At 41.2% G+C, this 22,869-nt stretch overlaps 1 protein-coding gene across 1 annotated transcript in view; it reads right to left on the reverse strand.

The window, feature by feature from the left end:
- Positions 1 to 1,864: 1,864 nt before the first annotated feature.
- Positions 1,865 to 22,869, reverse strand: part of LOC139461984 (cleavage and polyadenylation specificity factor subunit 3-like) — a 30,697-nt gene continuing 9,692 nt past the window's right edge. Inside the window, exons 7-17 of the mRNA XM_071243476.1 lie at positions 20,369 to 20,458; positions 19,304 to 19,454; positions 17,733 to 17,908; positions 15,241 to 15,399; positions 12,941 to 13,087; positions 12,264 to 12,416; positions 8,753 to 8,861; positions 6,529 to 6,722; positions 5,396 to 5,483; positions 4,037 to 4,200; positions 1,865 to 2,817 (exon numbers count right to left, since the gene is read on the reverse strand). Coding sequence (XP_071099577.1) covers positions 2,725 to 2,817; positions 4,037 to 4,200; positions 5,396 to 5,483; positions 6,529 to 6,722; positions 8,753 to 8,861; positions 12,264 to 12,416; positions 12,941 to 13,087; positions 15,241 to 15,399; positions 17,733 to 17,908; positions 19,304 to 19,454; positions 20,369 to 20,458 — 1,524 coding nt within the window. The 3' untranslated portion in view covers positions 1,865 to 2,724. The remainder of the gene's footprint in view (positions 2,818 to 4,036; positions 4,201 to 5,395; positions 5,484 to 6,528; positions 6,723 to 8,752; positions 8,862 to 12,263; positions 12,417 to 12,940; positions 13,088 to 15,240; positions 15,400 to 17,732; positions 17,909 to 19,303; positions 19,455 to 20,368; positions 20,459 to 22,869) is intronic.

The following is a 22,869-nucleotide window of genomic DNA, read 5'->3' on the forward strand; positions in this document are numbered from 1 at the left end:
GTCATGTACACATTTCTATACAAAATTACATGATAGTTTCTTAAAGAACTTCATCCGTCATGGGTCTTAAAATAAACAAAATTAAGATTTTGTTGGGTACAGGGTATTCATGGTCAAGTACCGTATTGATGTTTCATACACTTTTCTGGATTTCGAGTTATTTTGCAATTCATCCTTCCCATTTGGAGTCAAACGGACTGTACCAGTTGACGGACTTTCATTTTTGTGGAAGCCTTGGTGGCTGGTTGGGTTAGAGCACTGGCTTTGTGTGCTGGAGATTGGACACACACCTGGAGACACACCCGGACATTTTATTGGCCAACTGGTATTGTCTAATTTTAAAGTTATGGCACATTTTGAAATATTGGTATGAAACTTTTATCAAACATGTACAAATGGCTGACGTCTAGTCATTTTTCATCACTACACTTTCCAGTTTTGGATTTGTGACATGATCAAATACATAAATGAATTAAAAAGGCAGATTTTTTCGAACTTCAAATGAAAGTCGAAGTATGAGCAAGTCCCAACATTGGATCTCAACTTCCATACCAATTTCTAAAAGTGTTTCTCAATTGTTAAATCATGCAGATCTTTCTGATAAAAAAGAGCCCCTATTCTCTCATTCTTTGCTATCGAACATTAAACTTCAATTTGTGTGAGGATTTATTTGGCTTGTAAGTATGAAAATCAAGCTCTTGCTTAGATTTGTGAGGGAATCTAACAGTTTAGACCAGACCCTGCAAATTAGATAATTCATGTTTGTCATCTCACCTTATAAACCTTCTGGCTATTTGTGTAACTGGATATGGAGTTTTTGAAATTGTGGTAACACCTCGTAGGAGGTATAACAACGATTGTAGCGTCTCGCAGGAGGTATTACAACGATTGTAGCGTCTCGCAGGAGGTATTACAACGATTGTAACACCTCGCAGGAGGTATTACAACAATTGTAACACATCGGAGGAGGTATTACAACGATTGTAGCGTCTCGCAGGAGGTATTACAACGATTGTAGCGTCTCGCAGGAGGTATTACAACGATTGTAGCGTCTCGCAGGAGGTATTACAATGATTGTAACACCTCGCGGGAGGTATTACAACGATTGTAACACATCGGAGGAGGTATTACAACGATTGTAGCGTCTCGCAGGAGGTATTACAACGATTGTAGCGTCTCGCAGGAGGTATTACAACGATTGTAGCGTCTCGCAGGAGGTATTACAACGATTGTAGCGTCTCGCAGGAGGTATTACAACGATTGAAACACCTCGCAGGAGGTATTACAACGATTGTAACACATCACAGGAGGTATTACAACGATTGTAACACATCGCAGGAGGGCTTACAATCATTATAACTTCCATTCAGATTGTAACGTAATGAAATGTAAAAGCAAATGACAAATGTTTTCTTTATATTCCTGAGGATCGAACTCGCAACCTTCATATCTGTAGCCCAGTGAGTGTACCACAAGGCTAAAGAGGTGTTGATAAGCAGCACTGCTTTTTAGAATGTCCTTTTCAAGATCCGTACGCCAGCAACAGGCTGTACAATGAATGAGCGTCAGTCAAAGCAAAACGTGTAATAGTCTCAGCCTACGAGATGCACGTGCAGATTTCGTGCCATTGCGAGACGCACATGCAGATTTCGCACCGTTGCGATATTTCATCTCCGATACTGGTTATACATTTGAGAGTTTTCACTACAGTTATTTCATTAATAACGTTGTCTATGCGATGAGTCGGTTTATAAGTTGGACAAACCATGTCTCCTCGAGATTACTAGAGATTGAAAACCCTCACATTCCGGAACGTCCCTCATGTAAGGGTTTACAATCTCTAGTAATCCCTCGGAGACATGGTTTCTCCAACACATACAGACTGCCTCCTCCATCAACCATTCATGCCAATTTTATGTCAACCATTATGTTATAATTCCTTCAATTTATTTACAAACAATTTGCTATCTACTCATGATGATAATATAACAACAGAATGGAGACATAATTCACTGGACAAAAGAGATGAATTTGTCACACAAAATATAGTACAATAATCGGAGACTACACGATTCTTCTAATTTGTATTTTATTTTTCTTATCGCTATTCTTGACTAACTCCTGTAGCCACAAGCATTCGCAGTCTCTTCAACTTCTTCATCTGTTCAAGCTGTATGTAACCAAATTTTGTTTACAATGATTTTGGGGAAATCATGTTGTTCTTAAGTATTGTAGCATTAAACAGCCAGGGTCATGTGTTCAAGATGCGTAATACTTAAAGATTTTTTTATTTCTTTGCAAAATGGAAATAAAAACAGAACGTGTGGTGGACTCTATGATGATGCGGCCGGTGCCTGAGTACCAAGACTATTAATCTTTTAGCCTTAAAGGTAGAAGTTAAAGAACTGCCGGTCATACTCCTCAGTACTAAGGGATCATGATGTGTTTAAGATGTTTTAACCCAACATTTTTTCCAAATTGCAACTCACACTGAAAGTCCATCAGCCATGGTATACATGCCCATTGGCACACTGCAACTTGGTCCTTTGATTTTTGTGTCAAGAATCCATGTAACTTGCCTGTCATACTATTGTCATCATCAACACAGAATGAAACCTCCCAAATCACAAAATGACAATGAGGGTAGTGAATGCTGAGTCTTTTGGTTTTGCCTTGTAAGAAACTGAACATGTTCAGATATTCTGTCCATGTCCCAACTGTTTTTCATCCAACCTTGAGAGGTGTAATTGCTTGGTACAGTCTTGTGACTGAGTTCTGTATCACATGTTGGAGAGCCTCGTCTCCACACTGAACCTCCTGCAAAAAAACCAAATCATAATGTTCATAAGAAAAGCTATGAGTTGGTAACGTGGCTCAAGGTAGCAATTTTCAACAGGGAATTGGGATGTCTTGACTTCCTGTGACAGTCATAGCCAAGAACCTCCTTCTCAGTTCTCACACACAAACATACATAACAATACTATTAAAGAGTCTGTCAATAACTAAATCAAATCTACAGTGATTGATATTAAGAACAATACTCCACAAGGTTCAGGGATGTGAGCAGGTTTTCCCGAAAAAAAGAGGAAAAGTCTAGGGGGGTCTGGGGGCATTGCCCCCCCCCCCCACCCCGAAATTTTTAAAACATTTGATTGCATTTTAAGCAATTTCGTGCAGTTTGGACAACATTCACACCAAGAAATGTAATAAGTCAAATTAAATTTTTACGAGGAAGATGATTTTTTCCAAGGACTACTGTTTTAAAAAACGCGATTTTCCGCATTTCCACGGAGATTTCACATCCCTGAAGGTTGAGTTTCTATGACATCCTATCAACCAAGTTACGGCCTGACCACCTGTCAGTTGCCACTTATGATTGCATAGGTTGCTGGGGACCTATTCTAACAAGGACACCCCCTATGGGTCTGTGAGAAGGGGGAACGACAGTTTGGTGCTAATTTGCAGGGGATATGATCTGTATGTTGTCACACAGTATCCTATGTAATTAGAGCAATCATTTACTGATCTACAGCCAACTGCTATACAACATAAGGTTTCAGTTAGCAGACAATGAGAGTCGGTTTCAAAGGATATGAGATCAATATAAGGCCCAAATCCTCTGTGATTCCAATTTGGAGATTCTTGTACCGACAAATGGTGATTATTTATATCCAAATATCAGCCTCTGATCTAAGAATAATAATATTAAAGGGAGGATCATAGGATCCTGTCATGCCTTAAGGGATTCAACTCTGCACAACAAATAGCCATGCCCCCGACAACTAGGCCACTCATGAGAGTGTTTTTGTCTTGTTTAATGCTGCTATGTGCAATATTCCAGCTTTATAGCAACAGCTTGTACATAATCGACCATGGGCCAAACAATCCAGGGGTTGAGATCATGACCAATGATCCATGCTGTCGTAGCATGTTGACACATCAACCAAGTCACCTATCTTGACCACCTGGTCCATTTTGTCGCCTTGTCGGACCAGTTGTAACTAACAAGCCTGTGGGCAGAGGTAAACATACATACCTGAGTCTCTAGGTTGATCACTGCTACCGTTTCATCCACTGTGACTGTAAGATTGTTGTTTTTGATCAGCTTCCCTGTGCTGTCCTGTCCGAACATCTCCTTCATCATGTCAATCACACACTCCTGGAAGTGGCTGCGGTCCACCACCATCACTGCTGGGACATCTGGGACAACACAAGCTTCATCCCTTAGTTTCATTCAAATCAGATCTACTGTGATACAATACCTTTATGTTTAGAGACCGGAGAGTGCCTGTGTCAGGTGGACAAAAACCACATCGGAGTCCTCAAGCAAATCTTGGCACTGTGTCCATGATATAGTATGGGAGCTACAACCGTTGTAGCGCTTAGATCACTTTGTGCAGGTTGACTCAGGACAAGTTTATAGCACCACTGGTGGCCATTGTAAGAGTGTATTATTACATTCTACAGAAGAAAATCTGCCACATGTACCAGCGTTTCCGAAAGGTTACTGTAAACAGCTTTATTTCTGCGCCGTTAAAATATTGCGAATACCACGCCAAAGACAATACTGCGACGAGATATTTTTGCGAGTCGCCGTGTTGAGATGACCCCTCGCGTACCAAACAATAGACAGCTCCCCTCCGAAGCTAGTTATTCTGAGTTGGCCGGAAAATGGACCGGAAGAGATTGCGACCAATTATCAAATACGATAATTGACTCAAATCAGTGTCATGTCATGTGTGGACAAAATTGCAAAGGACACTGACGCAATCAAGCGAGGTTGGAAGAAGGCAGGATTACTGTGAGGTAACAGTGACAATAACTGGTCTGTTTACACTGTCATTTGTGATGTATTGTATGACCATTCTGCATTCATTTGTGTTTTTAAGTTATTGAGTAACTTGTAGTTCTGGTTGATGATTTCAACATTTGATGACGTGTTGCAATGAATAAAGTATGTATGTATTATTTATACTTATTTTTGTGTTTTTAATTTTTGCGAATGAGTCTCGTTCGCAAAACTCGAAATAATAAAACGGTCGCAAAAAATTCCCTGTTTACAGTAACTTTCTAGGATAGTAACTGATTGTTTTCTAAATGTCCTATGCTTATTGCACATTAAGTGATAATATAGAAGACTGTACAGTAGATAAAATCATGAAAATTTTCTGATGCTGCCATGACTTTAATCCATGATGATATTTCTAGCCTAATACTTCCAATCTAAACATTTAACAGTGCATCTGTGGGACATAATTTCAGTCTGTCCCCAAAAGATTTCAGGTCTTACTAGATAAGTTACATAATAAGTAGACAGTCACAACTAATCTTATGTACAATTCATGGCCCTCAGAGCTTCAGGTTACAAGTTCAAGTCAGAAACTGGTATACATACTTTTCTGAGGCATGGGATCTTTCTCTGCTCTGAGGATGACTGTGACAACGGAGTCCGCATACATATCTGTCACAGGGTTAGCGATCCACTGCAACAAAACATTGTCATTAAGAAAACATCGTTAATAGTACAGTTTAGTCCCGTTAGTCCGACATTGTTGGTTACAAATGATTACGTCTTATTAACGAGTATATCGGATTAACAAAATTAGGTAGTATCAACATTCGTGATCGAAAATTGGACAACTATACGATACATCACGATTTAAACATGTTGTAATAAAAAAAAGGAAAAAGGAAATATTCATATTGTTGTGTTACATTGTTAGCGGAATATGTTTTCTAATCATGCAAACTTTAAAGTTTAACACAAAACTACTGTTAATCAGATTGTCTTCACAGGGTGCCGCCATTTTGCATGAAACAAATGTAAGTGATGTGAGAGGTGGTATATAGGAGGGACATAGAAGGGATATAACTCGTAGTAGCCACTGGTGGCGCTACAATCGAGCCTGTAAATTCCAGCCTTGTTCGGCAAGGATGGAACCTGGACCTTTACAGTCAGTTTACTCCCATGCCTCAGGAAGATCATCCTAGTTTCAAACATGTCTGGTCATCTTGAACACTGTCCTCCATGACAACTCTTATGGCCTAATATGGTTTCGATTGTCTCGACAACCTGCCTTCATGACAAAAACACGACTGATTGTCTTACTACCTCAAAGACAACCCCTCTGTGCGCGATTATGACCGTGATTGTCTCAAACACTCTATTCTCAATGACAACGCATCTATGACAGTCTTGACCACTTACCGCTATGAAAAACATCCTGGGTTTGATGTGAGGTGAAATGGGGCTTAACGTCGCATTCAAGATCACAGGACTTATAAAGAAACGTGCATATGGCTACTCTTATTAGCCTGGAATATTGCTGTTGTCTAACCTGGATACTCAGCTAAGGCACAGTATACTGACTCCGGCAAATACTTCCTTGTTTTAGCCTCTAATTCCATCTTTTAATGACTTTTGGTATGTCAAACCACCGACCTGCTGTCTGGGCAGACGCTCAATCCCCAAGACCACAGAGGCTGTGTCCTGGGTACGAACACAACTATGACTATCCCAGTACCTACCTCTATGACAACCATTCTTGGTTCAAACACAACCGTGATTGTCTTGAACACCTTGAGAGCCTGTTTGTCGTTGACTTTGATGGCTTCCACGTCCCCGGCGAGCTGAGACAGGTAGTACCGAAGTAGAGGCAGTGTTCCTGTGTAGGCTATACTCAATCTCTGGGTCACTGTGCTCATGGCTAGATCGGTGTAATCTACAAAACAACATCACTCATTAAGAAATGTAAATTTTCTAATAACTTGTATATTTATATACTTACCCTATCTCACTCTATGCATTTCTTCTTATTCTTCGATCCTGGTGTGGAAACATCCTAGAACAAAGTTTCCAGCTTCAAAAAATACCAATCATTGCCCAACACATCCCGTACATCACCAAGTCACCACTGTGATCATGGGTCACACACCACTGCAATCCTGTGCAAGACGACCCCTGCAAACGGATAGCCTGACATATCCAGCACCCTCATTCTCAATCTAGAGCATAAAGGCTGGTGTAACTGTGAAGCAGGGAAGGTTGGGCGGGCGTTAGTGTGTGAAATAGGATAAGTATACAAATATACAATTTATAAGGAAATTTACGAATTTTTTAACTTATCCTATCTCACACTATGCATTTATCCCAGGGTTGGATGGTGGGGCACAGATACCCTAGCCTGTAAGGACCTCAACCGTGAGACTTACACGAGGAAGCTGGAACTAATAAGGAGAATTCAAAGAATTTTACAATGATTAGTGATAAACTTGTGTAAGGGTTCCTTCAAAAACCCTCTTTGTGCTACCAAGAGAGATACGGCATGACATCGGGGAATAATGTGTTCCATGGTTTCATACAGGACGCCGTTCCAAGATACGACTGCATAACCTTGAGCCAGGTGAGACCTACTCGGTCACGACTTCAACACCATCCTGGACAGGAGAAGGTGTTCTGTTACAAACACCCCATCCCCGGCCAGACCTCACGCATACGATCCAAAGGACATTTGGCATCTCTTTTATTGCTTCGTCAAACCTTTCAAGCTCAAGTAGAGTGAGTGAGTGAGTGAGTGAGTAGGGTTTTACGCCGCTTTTAGCAATATTCCAGCAATATCACGGCTGGGGACACCAGAAATGGGCTTCACACATTGTACCCAAGTTGGGAATTGAACCCAGGTCTTCAGCGTGACGGGTGAACGCTTTAACCAGTGGGCTACCCGACCGCCCCCTAGAGATTGTAGAGGGTAAGAACAGGAAGAGGAACCGATCGACGTAGAGGATCGGGACATAATTTATACAAATGGCCGAACCGTATGGAGGCTTCTATTATGTAGACCTGTTTTTCACACAGGTCTTCAATCAACTACTGAGACATCATATGCGCAAGACAGAGGTGAGCAGGTAAAGGATGGGGACACCATTTAAACAAATGGCTGCATCGGATGGTGGCTTCTATTGACGTTGACCGCAGTCCCAACAGATCATCTTCCCGATGGCAAGAGAGTTAACTGACTTTAAAAGTCCAGTTTCCACCCTTGCCGAAATAGACAGGAATCTTGGGCTCGATCGTAGCGCCACCTGTGGCTATCATGAGTTATGTCCCTTCTATGCCTCTCCACATTTGCTTCAAACAAAATGGCGGCGCCCAGTCAAGACGATCTGATTGATTATCAAAATCTGTATTGTGCGTTATATTGAGAGTTCTATAAATGTTCATTTCAACAACACTGTAAAGTATCAGTACCCAGCGCATACCACGTATCGGACTGTCATAGTTTGCAGTGGATAAATGTCAAACCAGGAATCAGCAGGGACTCTGGAATCACTATCTGGAGTATCCACCCCTCTCGCGGATGACACTCATGAGGCGTTTCATGCTGCTGATCAGACATCGGATTTTCAACATTGGGATCCTCTGCCATTCTTGGTGCAGTGCGTGGGTACGTTCTTTCAGGTTTTGAATGGGAGGATCTCTAGCTCTCACTTAACGGCCAAGGTAATCACAAAGGCATTTAAGTGGGTTCGGATCAGGGTTTGTCATTATTTTATGCAACTGGATTTTGAATCAAGTGTTGATCATGTGTATATTTAACCAGGCTATACAGCACATGTTTAAGTATACACGTTTTTCAAGTGACCTGCATTGTTCTTATTACCAGTCCATCATGTCCACAGGCCAGGCCGATTACCTTGCCACTGGACACACCAGGTATTTGGCTAGCACTTGAAGCCTGACAGTTTAACTTACTTGGCAGATCTCCTGGTGCAACGATGTGGTAGTTGAAGTTCCTCTTCACCAGGATCCCGGACACCTTTGTTCCTTGTTTGGCTTTCTCTGCTGCCAGACTGCCAACAACCTGCAAAATACATGACACCATTACACCTGCCTTCACTGACATCAACCTGCAAAATACATGACAACACTACACCTGCCTTCACTGACATCAACCTGCACAATACATGACAACACTACACCTGCCTTCACTGACATCAACCTGCACAATACATGACAACACTACACCTGCCTTCACTGCCAGCAATCTGCACAATACATGACAACACTACACCTGCCTTCACTGACAACAATCTGCACAATACATGACAACACTACACCTGCCTTCACTGACACCAACCTGCACAATACATGACAACACTACACCTGCCTACACTGACAACAATCTGCACAATACATGACAACACTACACCTGCCTTCACTGCCAGCAATCTGCACAATACATGACAACACTACACCTGCCTACACTGCCAGCAATCTGCACAATACATGACAACACTACACCTGCCTTCACTGACACCAACCTGCACAATACATGACAACACTACACCTGCCTTCACTGCCAGCAATCTGCACAATACATGACAACACTACACCTGCCTTCACTGACATCAACCTGCACAATACATGACAACACTTCACCTGCCTTCACTGCCAACAATCTGCAAAATACACGACAACACTACACCTGCCTTCACTGACATCAACCTGCACAATACATGACAACACTACACCTGCCTACACTGACAACAATCTGCACAATACATGACAACACTACACCTGCCTACACTGCCAACAACCTGCACAATACATGACAACACTACACCTGCCTACACTGCCAACAATCTGCAAAATACACGACAACACTACACCTGCCTTCACTGCCAACAACCTGCAAAATACATGACAACAATCTGCACAATACATGACAACATTACACCTGCCTTCACTGCCAGCAATCTGCACAATACATGACAACACTACACCTGCCTTCACTGCCAACAACCTGCACAATACATGACAACACTACACCTGCCTTCACTGCCAACAACCTGCACAATACATGACAACACTACACCTGCCTTCACTGCCAGCAACCTGCACAATACATGACAACACTACACCTGCCTTCACTGACACCAACCTGCACAATACATGACAACACTACACCTGCCTTCACTGACACCAACCTGCACAATACATGACAACATTACACCTGCCTTCACTGCCAGCAATCTGCACAATACATGACAACACTACACCTGCCTTCACTGCCAACAACCTGCACAATACATGACAACACTACACCTGCCTACACTGACAACAATCTGCACAATACATGACAACACTCTACCTGCCTTCGCTGACATCAACCTGCACAATACATGACAACACTACACCTGCCTTCACTGCCAGCAATCTGCACAATACATGACAACACTACACCTGCCTTCACTGCCAACAACCTGCACAATACATGACAACACTACACCTGCCTACACTGACATCAACCTGCACAATACATGACAACACTACACCTGCCTACACTGCCAACAACCTGCAAAATACATGACAACACTACACCTGCCTACACTGACAACAATCTGCACAATATATGACAACACTTCACCTGCCTTCACTGACATCAACCTGCACAATACATGACAACACTTCACCTGCCTACACTGACAACAATCTGCACAATACATGACAACACTACACCTGCCTTCACTGACACCAACCTGCAAAATACATGACAACACTACACCTGCCTTCACTGCCAACAACCTGCACAATACATGACAACACTACACCTGCCTTCACTGACACCAACCTGCAAAATACATGACAACACTACGACTGCCTTCACTGACATCAACCTGCACAATACATGACAACACTACACCTGCCTTCACTGCCAACAATCTGCAAAATACATGACAACACTACACCTGCCTTCACTGACATCAACCTGCACAATACATGACAACACTACACCTGCCTTCACTGACATCAACCTGCACAATACATGACAACACTACACCTGCCTTCACTGACATCAACCTGCAAAATACATGACAACACTACACCTGCCTTCACTGACATCAACCTGCACAATACATGACAACACTACACCTGCCTTCACTGACATCAACCTGCAAAATACATGACAACACTACACCTGCCTTCACTGCCAACAACCTGCACAATACATGACAACATTACACCTGCCTTCACTGACATCAACCTGCAAAATACATGACAACACTTCACCTGCCTTCACTGACATCAACCTGCAAAATACATGACAACACTACACCTGCCTTCACTGACATCAACCTGCACAATACATGACAACACTACACCTGCCTTCACTGACATCAACCTGCAAAATACATGACAACACTACACCTGCCTTCACTGCCAACAACCTGCAAAATACATGACAACATTACACCTGCCTTCACTGACATCAACCTGCAAAATACATGACAACACTTCACCTGCCTTCACTGACATCAACCTGCACAATACATGACAACACTTCACCTGCCTTCACTGCCAGCAATCTGCACAATACATGACAACACTACACCTGCCTTCACTGACATCAACCTGCACAATACATGACAACACTACACCTGCCTTCACTGACATCAACCTGCAAAATACATGACAACACTACACCTGCCTTCACTGACATCAACCTGCACAATACATGACAACACTACACCTGCCTTCACTGACATCAACCTGCAAAATACATGACAACACTACACCTGCCTTCACTGCCAACAACCTGCACAATACATGACAACATTACACCTGCCTTCACTGACATCAACCTGCAAAATACATGACAACACTACACCTGCCTTCACTGCCAACAACCTGCACAATACATGACAACATTACACCTGCCTTCACTGACATCAACCTGCAAAATACATGACAACACTACACCTGCCTTCAATCATCGATCATCGATAGAAACCATTACCATGTTTACATATAAAGCAATGACTGACAGAACTTAGCACTGCTTTCAGTGTATTACTGTATTGAAAACAAATGATCTGGTTATTAAAAGACTCTGTCATATAGCTGGAATATTGCTGTGTATGGTGTTAAGAAACAAACCAACATAATCAAGAATAGGAATTAACCCAGCATGTCTACTAGCCCGAATAGTGATAACATATTCCAAAATCCAAAATGTTCGAAATTCTTCTAGCTCTTAGGATATCTTAACATGAACAAAACTGGTCCAGGCGAGGGGGCTAGTGCTAATTCCAGCCCTGATAATCAGTGCTGGGATACCTATGTGAAAACACCCAGAACTTCAAGAACACCGATCTATTAAGTTACCTCTTACTACCTGCATAGGTTGCTGGGAATCTACTCTAACCAAGAATCCCCATGTGACTGCAGTAATTATGACATACTGTGCAGTTTGAGGTCTTACCTTTGCCAACTTTTCTCCGCGGAAGTGTAGCTCCACAGCAACGGTGTTGCGAGGGTTGTGGACCTCCATCTTGTAGTCGGTGCTGTCTTCATACTCCCGCTGTAGTGCAGCCTTCAGACGACTCATTTCATTAGCTTCACCATGCACCAGCACCTGGAGGGTAGCATTCAAATTTCATCAACATAGTATCAGTAAGGGTGCATGATTTTAAACCACTTTTTGCAATATGCCAGGATTATGGCACTAGGTGATACCAGGAATGGGATTCACAAGTCTATAAAATAACCCCAAATTTCAGTCAGACAATCAGACAGGCAACTTTGCAAAGTTACCAGACGAGATGAAATGTTGCCAATCCAGAAGTTTTTAAAGAATAAACATAGGAATGGTACTGTTAAATGTTAGTTCTCAGAAAATAGTAACTTAGTAACTTTAACCATTGTTAACTTTTCAAAAACTGGCTGTCCTTCAGCAAAATAGACTGTCTTGGACTGTAGGGCAGGTGGGTATTTGAAACACTGGCTTCACACTTTGCACCCCTGACACTAATAATGAGCTGACTCTATACAAGGCAAGGAAAGTCAACATTGCAGCTTGCAGATTTTAATACATTAGGGTATACTTAATCACAAATGCTCAGTCTTACCAGGACTCGCCACAGGTTGAGCAACACTTACAACATGAGGAGGTTTGAGAGCACGGAGGAACTCGCTGGTCTGCTGGTAGTCTGCGTGGGCGGAGAAGGAGATATAATCTACAGAGCACTTTAGCGGCAGCTTCTGCCCTGTCATTGTCACAATCTCATCCGGCTCAGACAGGATGTGCTGAAACATTGTTAACAAACTATAAGGTGGGCTTTCAATCATAATATTCATAGAATAAACAGGCTATATTTATAAGAAAGTTCTTTTTCAAAATCTCCATGAATTTATCTGAGTGCAAGGCATAGTTTTCAACCACTGAGCCACACACACACAAGCTAGAACTATCAAGGCATACTTGCACATAGACATACCTGATATTTAACTTTTTGAACATACACAATGTCAAGGTGAGTCTCAAAAACAGAAATCATCTCTATGAAAATCCCCATACAATCTCATTAAAATCGGACCTTAGTTCTCGATTCCGCTAAACAAAGATCTGAAGAAATCCATTAGGGGTCACATCAGAACAACCTTTCATCTGACCAATCAGAGCGTCGCTTACCAGATTATGAAAGTGACAGTCGGAATGTGATTTCTAATCATGCAACCTCGAAAACTTTGACATGGGGTATTCCGAGTGATAGTTACGGGTTTAACGACTGAATCCTTACAATCTAGACCATCTATTAGCCATCAGAATATTTTTTTGTTCAGGTTTCAAATTTGTACTCGAGAATTTGTCAAAATATGTTTCGACGCGTAGCCACCCATTTGAAATTACTGCAGTAAAGCACGAAAAAGTTGCCTTCTGATTGGTCATTCCATTGGTTGGTCAAAGTTCGTGCAAGGTCGGACATACCCATAACGGGATGTCCTCAGATCTTTGTTTAGCCTTAGCAAGAACTAAGATCTGATTTTAATGAGATTGATCCTCTTACAACTATTACTTTAGCAATATTAATAAAGATCAAATGTAGGGTGTATGAGTGAGTATGCATTTAAGTCTCTTTTAGCAATAATTCAGCAAATATCATGGCAGGGGACACCAGAAAAGGGCTTCACACATTGTATCCATGTGGGGAATTGAACCCGGCTCTTCAACCAATGCTTTAACCACTAGACTACCCCACTGCCCCATCAAATCTAAAAATGTCTTCCTAGAGGGAACTCAGTTCAAGTTTGCTGCCCTTTTTCATTGAAGGCTTACACTTTGTGATTTGTGCCTTGTGAGACATCATTTCTTGATCTAGCTCACAGAACTCTAAAATGAACAGATAAGTGTTGTTACAATGACCTGACTGGATTTCCAATTTATCTGAGCCATTGTTTAACTATAACCAATTCCAGTTGGATTCATCAAGAAATGGCTTCTTGAAATAGTATTGGGTTGTATACTCCCCAGGGAGCTGAGAATGAAAATCCAGTGTACACTGATATATTGACCGAGGTAATAATAGTGTAGTGCTATGAGCGTCCACATGGTGGACATATTATTATTCCTTAACATAATGTAAACGCCGTTTTGTAAACATTATCTCCCCAAAATTATCAATCTCATTAAAATCAGATCTAAGTTCTCGCTGCCGCTAAACAAACATCTGCAGACATCCCATTACGGGTCACGTCAGAATGACCTTTTTCTCGAACTTTGACCGACCACTGAAAAGACTAACAAGAAGTCGACATCAGCCAATTAGAAAGCAGCTTTCTCGAGCTTTACGGTGCTCGTTTCACCCTGACGACTTCCATTTTGACTACGTCTGAAAAATATATTGGCACAGTTCTCGACTAAAATTTTGAAAACTGAACAAACGAACATTCCAGAATGTCTAATATATGGTTGCGATTGTATGGCAGTGCTTCCCACGTACTGTGCAACTTCTCCTCCATTCAGATGTTTATCCCTCAGGAGCGAGAGATAGACGATAAATTTGACGGAATGGGCTGTAACTGTTGTTCAGAATACGAGACCTACAGAGAGCTGGACCAATAACCAATAAATAAAATAACAGCATTTCTTTCACAAAGGTCCATGAAATATGGAGAACACCAGTAGTCCATGATTAATAGTTTCATAACTTACCTCACCTGGGAGATTATGGGTAAGAATATAGGTGCACAGCAACCCATGCTTGTTGTAAGAGGCAGCTAAATGAATTGGGTGGTCAGACCTGGTTGATTACAAGGCATCATATCCCAATTGCGTGGATCGATGCTCATGATATCAATCACTGGATTGTCTGGTCCAGACTTGATTATTTACAGACCGCCATCATATAGCGGGAATATTTGCTGAGTGCGGCATTAAACCACAAACAAACATAACTGACCTTTGCTAGCGTCCCCTCCACACAGTAGCCAGCAATTATACAGCCATTCCGCTTATCGGTACACCAGCTCTCAAACAGTTCCCTTGACAACCCACTCTGCATCATGCCAGGACTGGCTAGCACCACTGATGGACCAATGTCCTCAAACTGCTCCATGCTCTGAAACAGAATACAGTTGATGATGCTTGAGATTCTTTGTATTACACATTTGGATTAAATGACCATGGGTAAGAACTCCTGATATTTCAAAGTGAATTTCAGATACTACCTCATTATTGACAATATACGGTCATCCATTATTCACGACTTGAAGAACCCATCACATCAAGTCATCTGAACATTACTGCCTCCTTCTAACTTAGCTCCTCTCAAGGGGAGGAGACAGGATTAGTCACATGACATCTCCTCCACTACCACAAATGGTAGGTTGATCCTGCTAAAGGTTTGGTAAAGATTTGTCCTCAACAAATTCAAGGCTTTTCGCAACACTCGTACTATATATCGCCGTCTATAAAGCGACCCCACTCTTAAGACGACCCCCCTGTACAAGCTTTAAAAATCAATGCTAATTTACATACCCCGTCTATAAAGCGAATCAGAATGAAGCACATCACCAGTGCATACACAATCCCTACATCTGCAATAAAGCCGTTTGTATTCCGCAGAAAAAAATTACATCAATTCCCTTCAGCGATCAGGGAAAGGAACAGATCATAACAATTAAACTTGGTCAATACAAATTTGAAAGTTGAGATAAAAAAAACCACTAGACATGATCATTTACCGTTTAAATTGTATTTCCTGTTCTGATAGGCATTGTTTTATATGCAGAGGTCTGAGATTGCCGTGAGTGTTGTCTCATAAACTAAGCCGGAAGTAGCAATCAGCTGTACACACGTTTCTTGGAAACTACCGGTGATTTGCTTAATAATTGCCCAATAATATAACTTTAAAGAATTTTGATACAATAATCGAAAGAATTGAATCTGAAACTTATGTCATACGGAATAATTTATTCCAATATCATGTTATTTGAGTAGTATTTTACTATATATATTTGAAATAAATTAATAACCATTAGCATAGCACTTTGATACAGCTGATCGCTATTGCCAGATATTTTAATTGTATGGAACAATTTGACCAATCACCTCCAACGCTTCCGCGCTTGTGATAGTGAAAACTTTATGTTGACAAATAATAGTCAAACTACAACTTTCAGCGAGTAAAAGAATGGAATTTATGATATATATATATATCCATTCTCTATTCACTAAAGTTCGTTTCAAGGCATCATTAGCGGTAATATGACCGTGGTTGCTGTAAATAACGGTGAGTTGTGCGATCTTCTGATCACTTCACATACAATTTTGCCGAAATGAAAATAAACGATATTGAATGAAATTTTGAATAAGATTAATAAAATAGAATACAAAGGTAAGTCCAGGTATATAATGAACTGTTTTTATAATTCAAGCAATCATCATGCAAACGAGGTATCATCTACGGAGTTCATATTACTCTTTATCATGCAGCATTATTGCATACCTTTGCAGACATTAAAAAACACTTTTGCATTTCACATATAAACATTCTAAAAAATTGAGATGGGGTTCAAGAACTTTTAAGTCATGTTTACTTTCAAGGCATTTCAAGACAATGCCGATTTAAGGTCTTTTCAAGACAAACTCTAAAAATCAAGGCCCATTTCAAGCCCTGAGCTATACCAATTTCCACCAATTACAGCCCAGTCAGACACCTCCAGACAGAGGGGTGCACTAACCATCTATACATTTGAAAGTAGGTGGCCAGTGATACATAGTTTAAACATGGTCCAACACTATACCTAAATCATTTTGTGAAATACTTTTCATAAAAACGTGACTACCAGCCACGCGGAGCTCCAGACAACTTTTTTAGCAATTGACTTTTAACTTAAAGGTTCCTATTTTAATTTGGTTATTACATTATTTATTGAGTAACCAATATTTTTCACTCATCTATTCATCATGCTTTTGAAAAAATCAAAAGGAATAAACATTTTGAGATTAAAAACAAAACAAATATAATGTTTAGGATGTACATAACGGTTCTAACTGTAGGCTTAACTCGGAAAGTAAATTAGCTTGTAATTGTGCTTCGGACATAAGCTCCATTGTACGCATGCTGAAAAAGCTTCACTGCATTTTTACGCATGCTGTTTTTAATTTCATTTAAAGCATGCATTTTCACAGCTTATCAGTAGCTCGGACCACTATTGCTTCCCAAATTATCTGAATTCATATATGACCTGTATGTTTACACAGGATCCTAACTTGCTGCATTCCTTAAAAAACCCTGTATCCATGCAAGACAAAACAACTTGATTCTGGTAAGAAAGCCAAACACAATTCCTGGTAACAGATGGGAGTTGGTCTTCCTGCTGATTACCCTCCAAGTACTGTCCATCTTTAGCAGTCATTGTGGCCACTGAATAACCGTTATAGTCGCACCTTGAGGTTGATGATGTGTTTGAAGATGAAGGGGTTGCTGATGGTGATCTGACGTCTGATCTTGTCGTTCATGGCGTTGATGTATGTCTGGTACACACTCATACACTTCTTGGCCAGCGATGATGCGTAGTAGATGGGGATGTCGTGAAGCTCAGGATGTTGACTCCAGTATTCATCTGAACAATATTTTAGTTCTTTAAAACCCAGTTGTGAAAATAAGCATGAAAATAAGTTTTTTTTGTCATTTGCTGTGTGCTAATAGTTCAAGATTTAGCCGGCCTCTAGATTCAAATGCAATGGCAGCAAACCCCCAGACAACAGGGCCCCTGAAAACACTGAATGAGCTAGGAGTCTTATGTTTGTCAACAACATTTCTACAGTGAACTTGGGCCTAGTACACACAGTGATTTATCTAGGAATTCAAACTACCATATTCGACGTAAAAAGCGCTCAGGGCTTCTCAAAATTAGAAATAGGAGGCCTTATTAAAATATTTTTTGGGGTTGAAAGAATGGTAAATTTTGTGGTTTATGCTGACAGTCTGAAATGTTTATATATATTTCCAGGATTTTGCCCATGATTTAGGGTGCATATACATACGAGTGTGTATTATACACAAATAATTAATTCTTGTGTACATTAATCAATTTGAAGGGTTGCTAATTGAGATTGTTCACTTGCCAATATATTAACAAATATCGCCGTGGGCGCTTACTAGAGCAAAGGTCTTATTACGTCGAATACGGTCAGTCTTTTGGCAGGCAATTTGGGAAACTAAATAAGTATTTTGCTCAGGTCACCTCGACAAAGCCATAACATTCGTTATGAATGTGTAACATGAATAGGGATATTTGTAATTTCAAGTTAGGAATTCTTACAGACATTTGCTGCCGACTTGTGGCCTCTGAGGAGAACCAGATAAGTCCCTGACACCAGTGGTTGAAAGCATGGTCAACAGTCCAGTGTGTTGGAATAACAACAAGCATGTGTTTCTAAAGACCCATTCTACCCCGCATCTTCATGGGTCCATTCTAACTTGGAATCCCAACAGGGTGGCAGGTCCTAGAGACATTCCCACAGTTATGCAATGTGCTCAAAGGCAAGTGAGTTCGAATTAACACTGCTTTGAACAGTAATTCCAAACCAGGCATAAAAAAATGACCCATTTCTTGTTTTTCAACTAATTTTTTTAAATTTGAACATTATTTAAGGCAGTGTCATTTATTATCGAGAGGGTGGGGATCATGAAAAAATGTTATAAGTAGGGGGCACATGAATTTTTTGTACATTAAATGGGGGGGATATATGAATAGTCCGAAGACCCATCTCCCCACCCCCACCCCAATAAACAACCCAGTCCCTAACTTCATAAATATGTTCCATTCATCTTTTCCACTTTCAGAACTGTCAAATCATAGAAACTGGAAAAAGATTCATTTATTCTGATTCTCATCAAAAAAAAGAAGTGGAAATAAATATTCAAAACAGACACCGTCATATAGCTGGAATATTGCAGAGTGCAGCGTTAAACAACAAAGAAACAAAACTGTCAGAATTGAAAATCTACTCACCTAAAATGAGCAGCAGTTCCTGAGCTCGGCCAAGGGCAAAGACAGGCACAAGACAGCGACCTCCTCGATTGACAATGTCGTGGACAAGACTGGTAAATCTCAACTCTCTATCCTCACGCTTCTCATGGATGTGTGTGCCGTAGGTCGACTCCTAGAACATAGGGGAAAGTTGTACAGCTAAAGCCCCTCACAGTGACAGCTCATTTGTAGAGCTCTCTATACTACCACAGCCACCAGTCACCGCTCACTTCAGTGCTAGGCAGCCTACAACTATGCATGGAGTTGAACTTGCAACAAACTGACCATTTAAATTATCAGGGTATGAAACTCCCAAAAATTTCAGCCTGACCAAAACCTGCCTGCCCACTATAATCATGTTTCTCAGAATAATTTAATTAAAAATATGAAAACTGATTGCTTGTAGCAAAGCGCATCGCTAAATGTTAGGTTGTCTAAAAGCTATCAGAGTTTCTTTTGGGTTACATTTTATCATTCATCTTTACATGTGAAATAATGCTTATCATCGGGAAATATTTTGAATATCTTCACCTATGAAATATAACCCGACCGTTGGGCAGGGGGATTTGAAAATCTGGCAGCCCGAGTTGAAATCAACCTGTCTCGGACGGTCGGGCAGGCAGGTATTTCGAAACGCTGAGATTATGCTTACAAACCAGTGATGACTGTCATGATGCTGAATACTCTTTCCCCTGGGTAAATTGTTCTATTTATTTCTAACGAAGAAGTGACAAATTTGGAAGGAACATGTTGCACAGTTAAGGGGAGATAACTCACACTTCAGCCATAGAAACTGGCATCAGTGAGTGGTGACTAAGAAGTCACATGAGATACTGCTTTAACTTTGCCAATATCAGAGTTGTGGAATTTCTCATTCCTATACAGCTCAAATAAAACCAAACAAAACAACAAACACACACACACACTCACAGATACACATTTGAAGGATAAAGGTGAAGGATAAATATGAGATGACTACAAGGTGAAATTGGTACAGAAAATGCCTCCCTACAGATCGAGATGAGCGGGTATCAGCAGTTCACTCACGATGATGACAATATCTGGTCGCACATTTGGGATCTCAGCTGCCATTAAATGTCGGTCTTCCTGTCGTGAATAGTCTCCAGTGTACAGCACCTGTCAACAACAACTTGGCAGTCAGCAACACCACTGCAACAGCAATACCAACTTGACGGTTACCAAGTCTTAATGACACATTATACCAAACATGTCAACAGAACGTCTATCAGTATGGATCAGTTTGGGCAGCCATACTGGAGAGTGTGTTTATCTGTTTGCTGAATAATATCTCACTCAGTAATCATGGTAATGTTCCAGCTACATATGTGACGGCAGCTTGTAAACAATTGAGTCTGGCCAATGAAACGATTGATATTATGATCTAAGACTAAACACAATTGGGACACGATGAATAGCATCAACAAAGTCAGCGAGCTGACCACCCGATTCATCTTGTCGTATATTTTGACAAGCATGAGTTGCTGTGACATATACTCATGCCTGGAATCCCTAAGGGTGATCTCGACGCAGGCTGTATATGTTGTACCAAGGTCAAATATTGAAAATCACAGTAGCGTACTAGCAACAGCCTCAGAAGGACAATGTCAAGTCACCAAGCCTGATCATCTATCCATTTACCGTATTTGACGTAATAAGCGCCCCGCTCTAATAAGCGCCCACGGTGATATTTTCTAATATATTGGCTAGTGAACAATGCCAATTAGCACCCCTTCTCATTGATCAATGTACACAGGACTTATTTATTCGTGTATAATACGTATGTTATATGCATTCTTACCTAAGGGAAATTGAATTCTGGAAAAAATATATCTGTCGAATATAAACCAGTGATAAACATTTCAGGCTGTCAGAATCAACCACGAAATGTACGATCTGTTGTTTTTCACCAAAATAATATTCTAATAAGAGCCCCCTATTTCTAACTTTGAGAGCACCCTGGGCGCTTATTACGTCGATTAATTGATTAATTTTAACCCTACAAGATCCCAATTTAGTCGCCTCTTACGACTAGCAAAGGGAGTTGAGGATACATTGTACCCCAGCTTCTCCCAGGGGTTAGTGGGCAACACCACTTCGAGACTCAGTCTGTCCGTAGGATTGTGTGCCTAACATTAGGCAGTTTCAATGGGAAAATCAACAAGCACGAGTATCACATTTATCAAACGTGAATTTGGGGTATACAGGAGCAACCACAACCTTCCTCATTGCAAGGATACAATGTTATTAATAAGTTCTTTTTCATCCAAGTTTGACATCAGAGCACCTGCAGACAACTTCAATCATATGAGAATCATAAACATGTTTGGCAGACTTTAGACACTACTCTCACAAACATTGTCAGTGTCACCAACATCGTCAGTGTCACCAACATCATCAGTATATCATATGTTTGTATACAATATGTTCCTCCATCACCCAATACATACAAACACTTTGTATGTTTGCAGTATAGTTATTTTTTATCAACAAATGAAGAAAAAAAAGAAAGTTCAGACCATGCTGTTTGTTTGTTTGTTTGTCAAAGAGTCCAAATTGCTGAAGACCAGTTCTAACCTGTACCTTCACTGGGGAAGACAAGCATGGGTTGCTGAAGACCAGTTCTAACCTGTACCTTCACTGGGGGAGACAAGCATGGGTTGCTGAAGACCAGTTCTAACCTGTACCTTCACTGGGGGAGACAAGCATGGGTTGCTGAAGACCAGTTCTAACCTGTATCTTCACTTGGGGAGACAAGCATGGGTTGCTGAAGACCAGTTCTAACCTGTATCTTCACTGGGGGAGACAAGCATGGGTTGCTGAAGACCAGTTCTAACCTGTATCTTCACTTGGGGAGACAAGCATGGGTTGCTGAAGACCAGTTCTAACCTGTACCTTCACTGGGGGAGACAAGCATGGGTTGCTGAAGACCAGTTCTAACCTGTATCTTCACTTGGGGAGACAAGCATGGGTTGCTGAAGACCAGTTCTAACCTGTACCTTCACTGGGGGAGACAAGCATGGGTTGCTGAAGACCAGTTCTAACCTGTACCTTCACTGGGGGAGACAAGCATGGGTTGCTGAAGACCAGTTCTAACCTGTACCTTCACTGGGGGAGACAAGCATGGGTTGCTGAAGACCAGTTCTAACCTGTATCTTCACTGGGGGAGACAAGCATGGGTTGCTGAAGACCAGTTCTAACCTGTATCTTCACTGGGGGAGACAAGCATGGGTTGCTGAAGACCAGTTCTAACCTGTACCTTCACTGGGGGAGACAAGCATGGGTTGCTGAAGACCAGTTCCAACCTGTATCTTCACTGGGGGAGACAAGCATGGGTTGCTGAAGACCAGTTCTAACCTGTATCTTCACTTGGGGAGACAAGCATGGGTTGCTGAAGACCAGTTCTAACCTGTACCTTCACTGGGGGAGACAAGCATGGGTTGCTGAAGACCAGTTCTAACCTGTACCTTCACTGGGGGAGGCCAGCATTGGTTGCTGAAGACCAGTTCTAACCTGTACCTTCACTGGGG

This window comes from Haliotis cracherodii, unplaced genomic scaffold, assembly GCF_022045235.1.
Source record: "Haliotis cracherodii isolate W230 unplaced genomic scaffold, xgHalCrac1.p SCAF_15, whole genome shotgun sequence".
NCBI lineage: Eukaryota > Metazoa > Mollusca > Gastropoda > Lepetellida > Haliotidae > Haliotis > Haliotis cracherodii.